Source organism: Cyprinus carpio, chromosome B19, assembly GCF_018340385.1.
Source record: "Cyprinus carpio isolate SPL01 chromosome B19, ASM1834038v1, whole genome shotgun sequence".
Taxonomy (NCBI): domain Eukaryota; kingdom Metazoa; phylum Chordata; class Actinopteri; order Cypriniformes; family Cyprinidae; genus Cyprinus; species Cyprinus carpio.
Genome location: NC_056615.1, coordinates 17,137,458 through 17,151,379, shown reverse-complemented (window position 1 = coordinate 17,151,379; position 13,922 = coordinate 17,137,458). Strand labels below are relative to the sequence as shown.

At 35.7% G+C, this 13,922-nt stretch overlaps 1 protein-coding gene across 1 annotated transcript in view; it reads left to right on the top strand.

Moving 5' to 3' along the window:
- The window catches only part of LOC109068141 (syndecan-2-like), a 29,887-nt gene extending 21,748 nt beyond the window's left edge, over nucleotides 1–8,139 (top strand). Inside the window, exons 2-5 of the mRNA XM_019084999.2 lie at nucleotides 4,295–4,409; nucleotides 4,500–4,663; nucleotides 4,929–5,049; nucleotides 6,144–8,139. Coding sequence (XP_018940544.1) covers nucleotides 4,295–4,409; nucleotides 4,500–4,663; nucleotides 4,929–5,049; nucleotides 6,144–6,307 — 564 coding nt within the window. The 3' untranslated portion in view covers nucleotides 6,308–8,139. The remainder of the gene's footprint in view (nucleotides 1–4,294; nucleotides 4,410–4,499; nucleotides 4,664–4,928; nucleotides 5,050–6,143) is intronic.
- The last annotated feature ends 5,783 nt before the right edge of the window (nucleotides 8,140–13,922 follow it).

Below are 13,922 nucleotides of genomic sequence, written 5' to 3'. Positions count from 1 at the left end.
TCAAAGACGAAAAAGGATCTAAGCATAAAAACAATGAGTGTAATACTGCTTTAAATTGTTGCTGTTGTCCCCCAAAAAATTAAAAAGTTTTTCAGTTTGTTTAATTTATTTATTTATTTATTTTTTCCTGATTTAGAGACCCACTAAAATGTCATTCAGTGTAACAATCTTGTCAGGCATATTTACAACAAAAATCTATTTAAGAATCAATTAATAACTAATTCATTTCACTCCAAATGCTAATTAGTTGTAATTTTACATTTGTAAAATTTGCCACTATCCTAGGTTTTGCCTAATTGTCAGTAAGAATCTTTTACTTATTTAAAACACAAAATTTAATATGCTGCCTTATTCTTTTATATATTTTAATATGTACACATCAGAATAAGCATGTTGAATTAATTTTTACATAAATATTATGTAACACTGAATGACAATGTATCATTATTTCAACCAAATATATAATGTATACAAATGTATGTATACATTTTTTTATATATATATATATACATATATACATATATATATATATATATATATATATACACATATACACACATATATATATATATATATATATATATATATATATATATATATATATATATATATATATATATATACACATATATATATATATATATACACATATATACATACACAGACACACACAGTAAACCGCTTTGTATATTTACGAGTATATATACTGTATGTTCATATTTATATTTTATTTACTCTATGTATTTATATACATACACACTAGGGCTGCACAATTAATCAAATTTCTAATCGCGATTACAATTATGGATGCCACAATTATGTAATCATTCAAAGCGGCAATTCATGGTTCAAAGTCCACTTATGTTATTCTGCGTGCTTAAGATGCATTTTTTTTTCTTTCTACATGTTATCTTAAGGGTATTCCCCATTATTTTAATTTTAGTTTTAGTATAACATTAGGATACTATTCATATTTTTACTTTTTTATAATATAAAGAAGAAACCAATCCGGTGCGTATTTGACATCTGAGGCTTAATACTATAGAAAAGGACTAAAGTTTTTCAGGTAGAGTGTTTTCAGCTTGTTTATTTTCATATAAAAATACCGCATGCAGTTGCATCAAACAATGGTATAAACATAATTATAATATAATTAATAATCAAAATTACAATTTCAAGGGAATAATTGACAATTCTGATTTTTGTCATAATCGTGCAGCCCTAACAAACACATATATTGAAATATATGTATTTTAAATAATATTATTTAAACAATATATAAAATATCTTGCACAAATTTTCAAGACAAAAATAATGAAAAAATAAATGTGTTGCTGTTTTTGTAGTGTTTTGCTTTGTGGTTTCATAAGGTGTTGTGGCTGGTAACTAGAGTGGCCTGGTTTGTTTCTAGGTGGTTGTTCATTCATCTATGTCAAAAGTGTCCACCTCCAAGTTTCTGATATTGTTGTCCCCAAATATGGCTTGGGTCACTTCTTCTGTGTAAGTAAATGCAACTTTTTTTGCCTGATTCATGGTCCACCATTAGTCGAATCACTTGCAAAAATAATAGCACTTAGGAATAGCAAACTTCTCATCAAACCACGATTTTAGGTATCATTCATGTGCTTGGAAGTAATGGTGTGGGATAAGTTGTGTGTGAAGTTTAATAGCCCCGACTTCAAGAGCTTGTCTAAGCAATCATCACTAATTGTTTGTTGCACATTTCAATTTTCCATGCTGATCACAGAATGTAAATACACAACTCAAGCACAAAATTATCTTATCGATCTGGTGCATTTTTTTTTTCAAACTAAACACTAATCGTTCAAGAGCACTCAAGTAAAATGCATTCCTTCAAAAGGTTTTGAAAGGATCTTAAGAGCTCTGTGGGCTGTTTATTGTCCGTAGCCAGACATAAAGACACATTAGACACTTCGTTGCAGAACTTTGACTAGAATCCCATTGACAAAAAGAATTGACTCAAGATATCGAGCACTGCTGATGCGCCTGTGTGTGTGGCCCAGATAATTGTGCTCTTTGTACTTTGCATTTCAATCAGTGGGGAAAGAATTTGACCAGATCAACAGCAGTGTCGTGTGGGCTGGCCAAGTGAATTGTCTACTGAGAGAATAGCAGTGCTGGGTTAGAAAGGTTAAGATAAAGTTGCTTTGAACAAATTTCTCCTTTGATCAGGACTTTGGTTTGAATGCTTTTCTGAGGGAAGTCACTGCTGCTCTTGAATGAGCTGGTTATTGTTCTGTTTTATCATTGCGTCCATTCACCATCCTCTGTACAGCTCTACCTCTTTGTGAGAGACGGCCTAGGCTTTTATTTATTTATTTTTTTATAAAAGAAGATACTAGGTCTCACAAACGTGAATACACAAAATTAAGTTTTATATACATTCATTAACAACAAATTTCCCCGAAAAAGTTTTCTGTAGGAAAACAGTTTTCTCAGTCTGTTCTTCTGTGAAAAAAGAAAAAACTATACACACGTTATTTCACTTTGGCTGAGAAGAGGGATAGCACTTAAAACAAAGATACCAATATGTGCCACAGACTCTCTGTGCCTTATTCCTGGCCCTGTAGTGAGATTTATGGTGACCACATTATGGGCCCTTTTCTAGGATGCATCAGTATGGAGAGATGGTCACAGGCAGGGTTGGAATGACGCTCAATGCTGGTTGCCATGGGGCTGGTAAACCACTCCACAAAGACCAAAAAACACAAAGGAACATGATTAGCACTGCCACAAGAACCTCTACAGATAGTTAACACACATTCATTCGGATTATATCATCACTTGAAAGTGTATCCTAATCTGTGCTACACTGGAACAGTGTTATTCAAATTTGGCACAGATATTTAAATACAGTATGTTGCTGTTGTTGTTGTTTATTCATTTATTGTGATTGGTCATGGGTTCTAGAATTTTAAACTGCACAATGTCAACTGTCCAACTAAGTATTCCAGTTGGGCATTCTTGGACACAACTGCGTAAACAGCCAAAAATCTCTGCAAAATCCAGCACAGCATAATTTCCCTCAGATCAGGGTGTTTCGGACTGTTTTTATTTTATTTTATTTTATTTTTGATCACAGTTATTTTTAAAGTTTTATGTGTCTCCTTAATTTTCTGAATCTTATTCTTAAAAGAATTGTAAGGTGTTGGGTAGAAAAACGATCAACTTAATGTAATTTTCAGGTAATATATTTCTATTTAGTAATTTTTTTTTTTTACAATTATTTTTTATAGTTTTATTTTTCTCCCCCAGTTTATAAATCTTATAGTACTCTTATGGAGGCTAGAAAAATTAGCAACTTAATAAAGAAACTAATTTTCAGGTATTTTTCATTTTATTACATTACATATTTTAATGTTTCACTTCAGGTTTAGGGGGTTTGTGGCATCAAAACTTCTACCATGATCTGGCATACTTGGGACTATCTCTCTCCATAACTGTGAAGCAGACACCTTAATATACTCTTTAAACGTCATTACACCGCATATCTGGAAGTATACGCGATTACAGTATTCTACTCCATTATTTGCTCATCATTTGATGAATAACTGCTGCCATGATTGCTAGAATATGCACACAAATGCCACTCTTAATAAAATCCTGTTCAGTAGTGCAGAGTTAATGGCAAATGAGTGAGTTTTGTGAATGGGGAACAATGTATAATAAACCTAATTGGCATAGAAAGTGGGAGTATTTGTATTGAAAAGAATGACAATTACATAATTTAAATAAACGCTTATGCACGAACAGTTGTTGTTTTTTGTTGTTATTTAATACTCAAAAATATTTTTTGTATTTTTTCTTTTTTGTGTGTTGTGGATGTGGTCTTGTGAGTGTGAATGTTGTTGTTGGAAAGTTTCTGCAGTGCTTTAAAATGTCATAATGTGGCTCTACAGAAACAGCTGAGTCTGCAGTTCATTCTGAATGCTCAGTTGTGGAGCAAATATTTCTTGTAGCTGCTGGGTTTGTGTCTGCGTCGAGTCTTTGATGAGAAGGTTAGGCTGTGTATAATACGTGTTAAGGCAGAAAATATTGACTTTCAGATTTCAGCAGTAAGCAGGGGAGACAGGGAATACTCATTCATCGTGTGGCAAGATGGGCAGTTTACTAGTTTCAAACTGAACACATTACTGAAAAAAATCGATTTCATAGCCTCTGGTCCTTTGAGTCGAGGGGTTTGAGCAATAAGACACAGACAATGAAAGACGAAAACACTCCTTTCTGTCTTAATCTCCATTTTTATGACTTCTTTTTACTTTTACCTCTGCAGATAGCAGTCTCTGCAGCCAAATCCACCTCCTTGACCGATGACTTATACCTGGAGGAGGCCGGGTCAGGAGGCTACCCTGAAGATGACGACGACTTCACTTCTGGATCAGGATCAGGTGAGAAATGCCTCATCGATTCAAGGTGCGCAATCTGATCCCTTCATGTTGGATATTGCAGTTGAAGCACAGATTGTGTTTGTCTTTCAGGAACTGGAGGTGAAGTTATTGAGGAAAGTGTCACATCAAAAACATTATTCATCGTGCCTAAAGCAGAGCCAACACAGGACTCCACCAAAGACTTCACACCGAAAGTGGAGACATCTACGTCAGGCGATGTCCCCAAAGACACAAAGAAACGAGTCAGGATACAGGTGGGTACCAGCTGTAAGGTGCTATTATCACCCATCTCAGGGGATCTGATCACAAGTGATAGTAATAGGGGCGTAGAAGGTCCCATGTATCTGATCGCCTGAAACTGAAAGCAGGTGTAAATGGGGTCTCTTGGTCACAAGTGGATCTATGAGTGTAGATGACATTAATATACGGTCATGCAGCCAGCAAAGAGCCCACTGCTGTCATAAAGTCATACATCATTCCAAATTGAGAGTAACACATCCTCTTCTTCACTCTCTTTAGGACCCAGTTCCTACCACAGAAGACTTACGTAGAAACCCAGTCACAAGCACCACCAGCCTCCCTCGATCACCTCTGGATGTCCAGTCGGAAAATCTCTTCCAGAGGACAGAGGTTTTGGCAGGTCTGTAAATCATAATTTATAAATAGATGCTATCAAGTATTTTTAGAAGATGCCATAATTTGTTTGATCAGAAATACAGTAAAATATTGTAAACTATATTACAGTTTACATAACAATATATTTATAACTATAATTTCAAAAATAATAAATATCATTTATTTTTTGAGGTGATGAATTTTCAAAAGCCATTTCTCTAGTCTACAGTGTCACATGATCCTTCAGAAACCATTCTAATATGAATTTTTTATGCTCAAAAACATTTTTTTATTATTATCAACATTGAAATCAGTTGTGTTGCTTAATATATTTTCAGAAACCGCAATGCATTCTTTGATGAATTGAATGTTCAACTTGATTTTTTTTTGTAGTTTTTTTTTTGTAACAATGTAAAAGTGTCAATTTAATGCATCCTTGCTGAAAAAAAAAATACTAGTAGTGATAAAAATTTTAATTATAATCTTACTGACACCAACGTTTTAAATGGTAGTGTACATAAATGTTTTTATAATAATTTTGCTACTAAATTTGAAATTCTTGCTTATAATTAATTCCTGCTTATAATTCATGGTGCTGCGGTGTGCACTTTCATAAACTTGATTTGCAGCCCTCACTGGGAGTTACAAAAGTTTACTACACATTTCAACTAGAGCGCCCACTTTATCTTTTGTCTTAGGAGGGATGCACAAAACATAAAGAGCATGTTACCATACAACTCTGTCAAAATAACAGATCAATTTTTCAATGTTCAAAGGTCAAATTCTTAAGTTAAGCACACTCAGCTTTAATATCCTGTCAAATAAAGACAGAATCACAATGAGAAGAAAAAATGTCTTCCTGTCTTCCTCCACACTTCCTCTTGCTCAATCTCTTGACCCTCCAGCAGTGTTGAGGGGTTCCTTATTTAATTATTTGATTACTGGACCTAATCTGAGTCTGCTTTGTATGAGCCACAGACTCCCAGATGGCACTTTAGTCACGTAGTCGGACAGGAATGAGATTTCACATGTACCGTGAGAAAGCAGCAACTCAGCTATGTCTGCTTATCTTAATTGAAACAAACTGACTCATTAGGCCTTCTTAAACCTCTGTTCCAGCTGTCATTGCGGGTGGAGTTATCGGCTTCCTCTTTGCCATCTTCCTCATCCTCCTTCTGGTGTACCGCATGAGAAAGAAGGACGAAGGCAGCTACGACCTCGGGGAGAGGAAGCCGTCTGGAGCGGCCTATCAGAAAGCTCCCACCAAGGAGTTTTACGCATAGACTCACTCATGTACAACCGAGCTTCACCAACCAGAGTGATGGTCTAATATCAGTGACTACGACAAACTCGTTCTGCATAAAAAAAAAGAATAAAACATACGACATGATTGAGGAAAAAAATAAATATCATAAAGGAAAGCTTTTGCATAGAGTATTGTAATTAAGACCTTTTCTTTCCTCTTTTTTTTTAATGAAAAAACAAGCATTGCTCATTTTATGGCAAATCTCTGTATTTAAACATTATTTTCTGTGTATTTGAAAAGGCTTAAAAGAAACACAATCTGTAAAGGTGAGGATATCTGCATCTGTCTTCTGTCAAAGGAGCTGTTTTTAGTCGCTGACTACTTTTTAACTGTAGCAGTATGTATTTGTAAAGAAAATTTTAAAGTGGAATAATTGAATATAATTGTTCTGTATCAGTCCTGACTTCATTTCTCATCTTTTTTTTTTTGTCCTAGCATGTCTAATGTTGATCACAAGTGTTTCATTAATTTATCATTTTCTCGGCTGTTGAAAAATGCTTTTCTGTAGTTTTCTGAACTCTGTCTAATAACTCTTTTAACGAGTCAGTGTAAATGTTTCCTTCCAGGTTGCAATGTTCATTTTATTATTACACAACACGCAATTCAGCGTTTGTTTTATTTTGGTGCTTAGAACTGAAAATACGTCAAAAGACCCATGTCTTGCAAAGTGATTCGAGTTACATCTGCGCTTGAGTGTTTGCAGGTTAAGAAAAACAACCAGTGCCATTTTTCATCCGTTCTCATCTTGGCAACTCTGAAGCTTCTCACATGGTTGAAAAGAGGCTGATTTATCAAACTGATGAGCCCAGAGCCTGTCCTCTGTGATGAGAGCTTGAGGTAGCTCATACTGGGGATCTGACACGGCCTGCCCACCTCCAGACATGCATTTCCTTTGATCAGAGCGCCGTTCTGATGTTTCAGTGATGAAAAGCTCGCATTTATTCTCACGTCACACTGCAGTGATCTGTTCTATTAGTTCATGAAGAGAGTAGACCTGATTTTTTTTTTACTGTTAGAGGCTTTGCTTTCCTACTGGGCCCAAACAAACTAGCAACTTGTAATCACTTTCATTGAAATCATTCATTTTTTAACAGTTTCCACTAGTTTGGGATTGTTTGAAGAAGCTGAAGGTCAGCCGCCCAGTTTGAGTGCTGTTAATGTATCTCTTCAGTGCTCATCAAAAACCATTATGGAGGCCAGTAATGTCCCATACAGATCAGTATGATCAAACTCACGCTCTCTAGATCCATATAAAGGTTGTGAAGTTGCCTTGAGAAGCATGACTCCCTGTGTATCTTTCCTTCCTTGCCCTGTTTATGTACCCAACTGTGACCAACACCCCAAAGTGACTGTACTGACCCTTACCTAATCTAAGCTGGAGCTGAAGGAAGCAAGGTACTGAGAAAACATAGGCAAATCCAAAGACTCATTTGATTTTCACATTGCTGTTTATTCCTTTGGCCACATTTGAATTTTCATTGTTAGCTGTTAGTTTGTTAGTTTTTGTTTTTGAGTAGACATCTGACCTTTGCATCCAATTAGTTATTCATGTATGGGAAAAATCTATATAGAATTATATATAAATGTATATTCACAAATGTTTTAAACCTTGCCTTAAAAGTGCCTACCATTTGGAAACGTGCAAATGTCTGTCATTTAGACGCGATGTGTACGCCAGAATAGCTAGAGTGATCGGTATTGTGTTAGCACAGCAGACTGAAATGGTAACTTTTTTTAGTTGTACAAAAAGCAGACAGTATTGTACCTATAAGTTAAAACAACACTACTGAATAAACATTGTGGCCTAAATATTCTGGTCTTCTTTTCTTTTTTTATCTGTTTATACAGCCATCCATCCATTTATTCATCTATTTGCCTTTGTTCTATCTATCTGTCTGTCTGTCTGTCTGTCATTCATTCGTTCTATTGTTTGTTGTATCGTTCGTTCGTTCTATTTATCATTCGTTTGTTCCATCCATCCATCCATTTTATCTGTCTGTCTGTCCGTCCATCCTTTGATCTAATTAACTCAGTGTGTTTAAAGCAATCATTATATATGAATATAATCATGAATAAATGTGTGTCTGGAATCTCTTGCAGGGACTGTAAAATGGGAACTGAAGGGATTTCTGCTGAGAGTGTTTACACATGGGCTCAGCAGTGCAGATGACCTCTGTATTTATTAATCTTTATTGGTTCTCCTCAGGGATTACTGTAACACTGCTTGATGGCAGTGCTTCTCTTATTTAGATCAGTGTCATTGTCTGGCGGAATACAAATCTGAATATTACTCTATAAGATCACGGCAGTATTTGGATTCATAGGAACCAAATTGCTATACCTTTTTTTTATTATTATTTTATGTGAGGATATTGTAGTGCAAGAATAATCCTTGAGAGAGAAACGGGATTATTTGAAGCAAGGCCATGAGTTTTGCTCTTCCTGCTTATGTAAACATCAGTATGCTCCTTAACTCTCAATTCTCTGTTTGCTTTCAATGATGTTGTTTTCCCATATAATCGAGGGGTCAAGCCTGCCCTTAGCCTTGGCATTTGTACATGGCTTACTCTCCAGACTGTAATATGTAGCATCTGCCTCATCAAAACCACCAGTCTCATCAAAACATTTCAGCCTTCTTTCTCATCTATTCAGCTGTGCTGATTATGAGGTCAAATTTATGGCTCCCTGATCAATGCCCAGTGTTTGTGTGTGTCCATATCACAATGTCCCTTTAATTTATAATGGCTTTCTCAATAGGGGCAGGGAGTAGGGAGGGAGAAAAGGGGAGCACATATGGAGCACAAAAGGCCACCGGGGCTTCTCTTTGAGAAACGGGGCTGATTTAGTAAAGAGGCCAACCATGGATGCCAAACCATGCAGAAACTTCAAGGAAATGCCATCCAAAGTAAACATACTTTCAGGCTTCATGAGAGCTTATGACTGAAGGGCAAAAGAAAGACTAGCTTAAATCCATAAGTCAAAAGCTGGTGTACCTCTAAAGTACAGTATCTTTTGATAGAGGATTTACATTCTGATGCCCTAAATGTTGAGGCATTATTCTTTAATACACTATATATAACAAAAGTGCCCTTGAGTGTATATATTAGATACAGGTGTGTTTTCTCAGGATACATTTAAGTGAAATCTGTAGTAGTAGGATGTGGCATTCAATTGAGGATAATTTACTGCACTAAAAATACCAAATTAAATGGCATGACAACCAGCCTTTTATTTTTCATTAATTATCATGAGTGGAACTGTGAAGTACATCAAATTTAATGGTACACCATTGAATTTTGGCACTAGGGCTGGGTAAAAAAAACACCCAATATTTCACCCAAAGTTCACCCAAAAATAAAAATTAGTCCATGCTTTTCTCACCCTCAATGCATCCCAGGTGTATATGACTTTGTTCTTTCAGACGAATCCAATCGGAGTTATATAAAAATAAATGTCCTTTCAAGCTTTATAATGGCATGGGTGGATGTTTTAGTTCAGCAGTCAAAAGTAGTCAAATAAAGCGCATCCATCCATATTAAAACGTGCCTTACACAGCTCCAGGGGGTGAATAAAGGCCTCCTGTAGCAAATCAATGTGTTTTTGTAGGAAAAATATCCATATTTAAAATGATATTATAATGAGTTTTGTCTAACTTCTGCAAACTGTCGTATGTGCGTTCATGAGGGACTGCCTTTCAGCTGGATGACAGTTTGTTTACAGGGGCAAATGATCCAAAGTTAAAAAAATGTCCTCCTCTACTGAATGGAATATCATACATTCGACAAGTGCAAGTCCAATTCAATTTAAAACCAGTTCTATATAATCTATATAAATAAAAAGAGCATAATTAGTATAGTTTGATTCATGTACAAATTACACTTTTAAACAGTTTGTTTTATTATACAAAAAACAATACAGCATTTACAATACATGTTTTTGAAAGATGTCACTCACCAAGGCTGCCTTTTATTTGATCAATATAAAATACTTCAATATATTTCTAATATATTTTAATATGTAATTTATTCCTGTCATGGCAAACTTGAATTCTTAGCAGTTTAGGGCGATAGTTCACCAAAAAATTCAAATTCTGTCATCAATTACTCACCCTCATGTTGTTTAAACCCATAAGACCTTTGTTCATCTACAGAACACAAATTAAGATATTTTTGATGAAATTCAAGAGATTTCCGTCCCAGACAGCAATGCAACTACCACATTCAAGGCCCAGAAAGCTTGTAAGAACATTGTTAAAATAGTCCATGTGACATCAGTGGATCAACTGTAATTTTATGAAGCTGCGAAAATACTTATTGTGCACAAAGAAAACAAAAATAATGACTTTATTCAATAATTTCTTCTTTTCCATGCCAGTCTTCGATGCATGTTCATGAGAGTACCATGTCATTACTGAGAGTACCATTAGAACTGATATGTGCCCAAATTAACTGGAATCAAATCGAATTGAATCGGGAAATCTATCATACCCTGCCCTATTCAGGTTCGTGGCATACAGTAGGCCTACTGTGTAGGCTATCATTGTACCGTGGTATCACCATCTGATTCCATAAATGTGCTAAAACACCACGTACATTTTTATAAGGGTTATAAATGCAATTACTTAAACGACATTCACTGTGTCTCTCACTCTGCCCCGAGCTCTCATCCGCTGAGAGTCCAGATGTGCTGTTCGCGCGGTGAGCATTTTAAACCCTCGATCACACATTGGCTCAGTCTGAAAGCCATCGCGCTGGTATAATTCCACAGTGTTCAGCTGTGGAAGGATCCACTCTCTCGGATTAAAGTTTTGACAGGTTGAGAGAAAAACACACTCCCCCGCAAAATGGCTTGATGCCAGAGTAATTGGTCCCTGTGGGTGGGAGGTGTGCTTGTGCTCTCTCTTGGCTGGTAGGGCATGGCGGATCATGCACGGAAGTTCGGGGGGCACGCAAACGTTTCCAATGCGTTTTAATCAAGCAGCTGACGTTTCTTTCTGTAAAAGGTCGTTCATTATCATGTTTAACCGAAGCTTATCTCGGCAGAGAACCGATGTCAGCACCTATTGAAGGTACGTGACTGAAGTAACCTGTAAGGAGGCCAATATTTAAAAAATAATGGGTATTATTATGGTAAAGACTTTTGTACCGATGTTTAAATAAAAAGTGCTTCAACTGTTTATGTATTCCACTCAACCCTTGAGGGCTTTTTAAATTGGGTGTTAAAACGAGAGGTCAGGTATGTCAGTGTAACTTCAAACAACAAATACCTGGCTGGTTTTAATGGCGCTTCTGTTGGAAGAAGGGTCGAATTTAAGCCTTTTCTAACCTGCGGCACAGGTGCTATTCACTCAAGATTATTACCAAACCCTGCATAATCCTCCACTCTCATGTGAGGGGTTTAAACTTTGAAAGTGAAATTACTTGGTGAAGAAGATGAATCATATTCCAATCCCTGACAACAAACTCAATTTATAGAAATGACAAGCTTCTCAGTTTGCCACTTAATCATTCCCGCTCTTGATTAAACACAGACTGGTAATGAATGCCAATATGGCACCATGGTTCCTCTTGATAGAATTTGGAAAATCATTTCTTATGAACTCAGGCTCTCTGGCATTTATGCAGCAACTTGATAGCATAGTTTAATTTTAATACGCAAAGCCTCATTGCAAATTAAAGTTTGTTGTGATTAAGACCCTCTGATGGGTCTGTTTATGATGATTATGCTTTAATTGAAAGCAAAGCTCTAGAGCAAAAATAATAAAAATTTATTGAGTGCTCTTGAGATGGTTACGCCGAAGTTTGAGGAGACGAATTTGGAACTGCTGAACTCAAAGCCATTTTGTTGATGACATATGGTACTAGATCTGTTGCAAATGAGCCGCGTCTAGGCGACGTCATGTTTAGCTCTGTTTTGTTAACCTTTATGGGGAAGGTGTTCAATCTTGCTCCTGGAGATTTACTGTCCTCTTCCTCATGATGAACAAAACTGCTTGTTGTTTTTTTCTTGTTTATTTGCTTTTAGGTTTTTTGAGTGGGTTTTTTTTTGTACAGGCGACAACGTCAAAATGATCTGCAAAATTCACATGGATCTGCAAAAACGTCTAAAACGCTGTTTTATACATGCCAGACCAGTAGTTGGCGATACACGCATGTGCACATACCTATAGACTGAATGTGTAATATGCACCGTTTTCACAAATTTGTTTACATGGATACGTTAATAGTTTCATTTTTGAAAAATTGCACTTTGAAACCCATTTTCAAAAGATTGCATTTTTAGGCCCCTCAAACAGCATTGTTGTGTAAATAAATGGCCAAAACACAAATTATTAGTTAAACATGGTGCTGTGTAATCACCCACTATAACTAATAAATTTTTTAGAAGGTTTAAACAAACAAACAAACAAACAAACAAACAAACAAAAAACTAACAATCATGAAAACTAAAATGAAAAAATAATAATAAAAATTCCATTCTTTGAACCACATAAAAGTAAGATGTTAATAAAATAAAAAAAAAATAATAATAAAATGAAATAAAAAATAACTAAAATAAAAAAAGAATAAAAATATATATTTTTTTAAAATAATAAAAAACAACAAAATTATTAAAACATTATACATACACACATACATACATATATAAAATATAATAGTATCTCTGTGATACTAAAACAACACTGAAGTGAATTCTTCAGTGCATGATCGTTAATCAGTGACACCTGGGTATTCACAAATATGGTTGATTCAGTCATAGTGATGTTATAAGAGGAAAACCAGTATGGATCACGCAAAATAATTAAAGTAAATATCAATAAAACACACACACACACACACACACACACACACACACACACACACAACACACCACACACACACACACACACACACACACACACAAACACACACACACACACACACACACACACACACACACACACACACAAAAACACACACACACACACACAAAACCTGTCAATTTTGTCAAGTCATTAGGACTGTGATAGAAGCTCTCCACAATCAAAACCTTGCACAGCTTTATCTCTTATTTTCTGTCACCACAAATCAATGACTACTGACAGAAACCAGCCTCAACTCTCTCATCCTTTTTATTTGTATGTCAGATATGCTGACAAATTAAGCAATCAGCCGGAGATTTGCTCCTCTGTATCTTCGATTCCCTTTTACAAGCCTTTTCAAGAGTATATTTGCAGTAATTTGTCATATTCTCTGTTGTAAGATGTCTGGCGGCTTTATTCTCTTCTGTGCCTCTGAGTTAATGATGGCAATGTTCTTTTTTAAAAAACTATAATTTGCCCCTTTCGATGTTTATACTCAAAGGACAGACATGAAAATCCACTTATCTGCTGTGCCGTATTGCTAAATGACAGAAAGATTACACATCGTCTTATGGATTGCAGTGTCTGAGAATAAAGACTGCAGTATATGCAGTGCTGAGTAGGCAAAAGAGTACAACCAACTGTTTTCACTGACTGTGGCTAGCTAAACACAAGACCAGGCAAAACACCCCGTGGTCATAATTCTCAAAGGGCTTTAGGAAGTTTAGCCCTTCTCTCACAACAGCCTCTC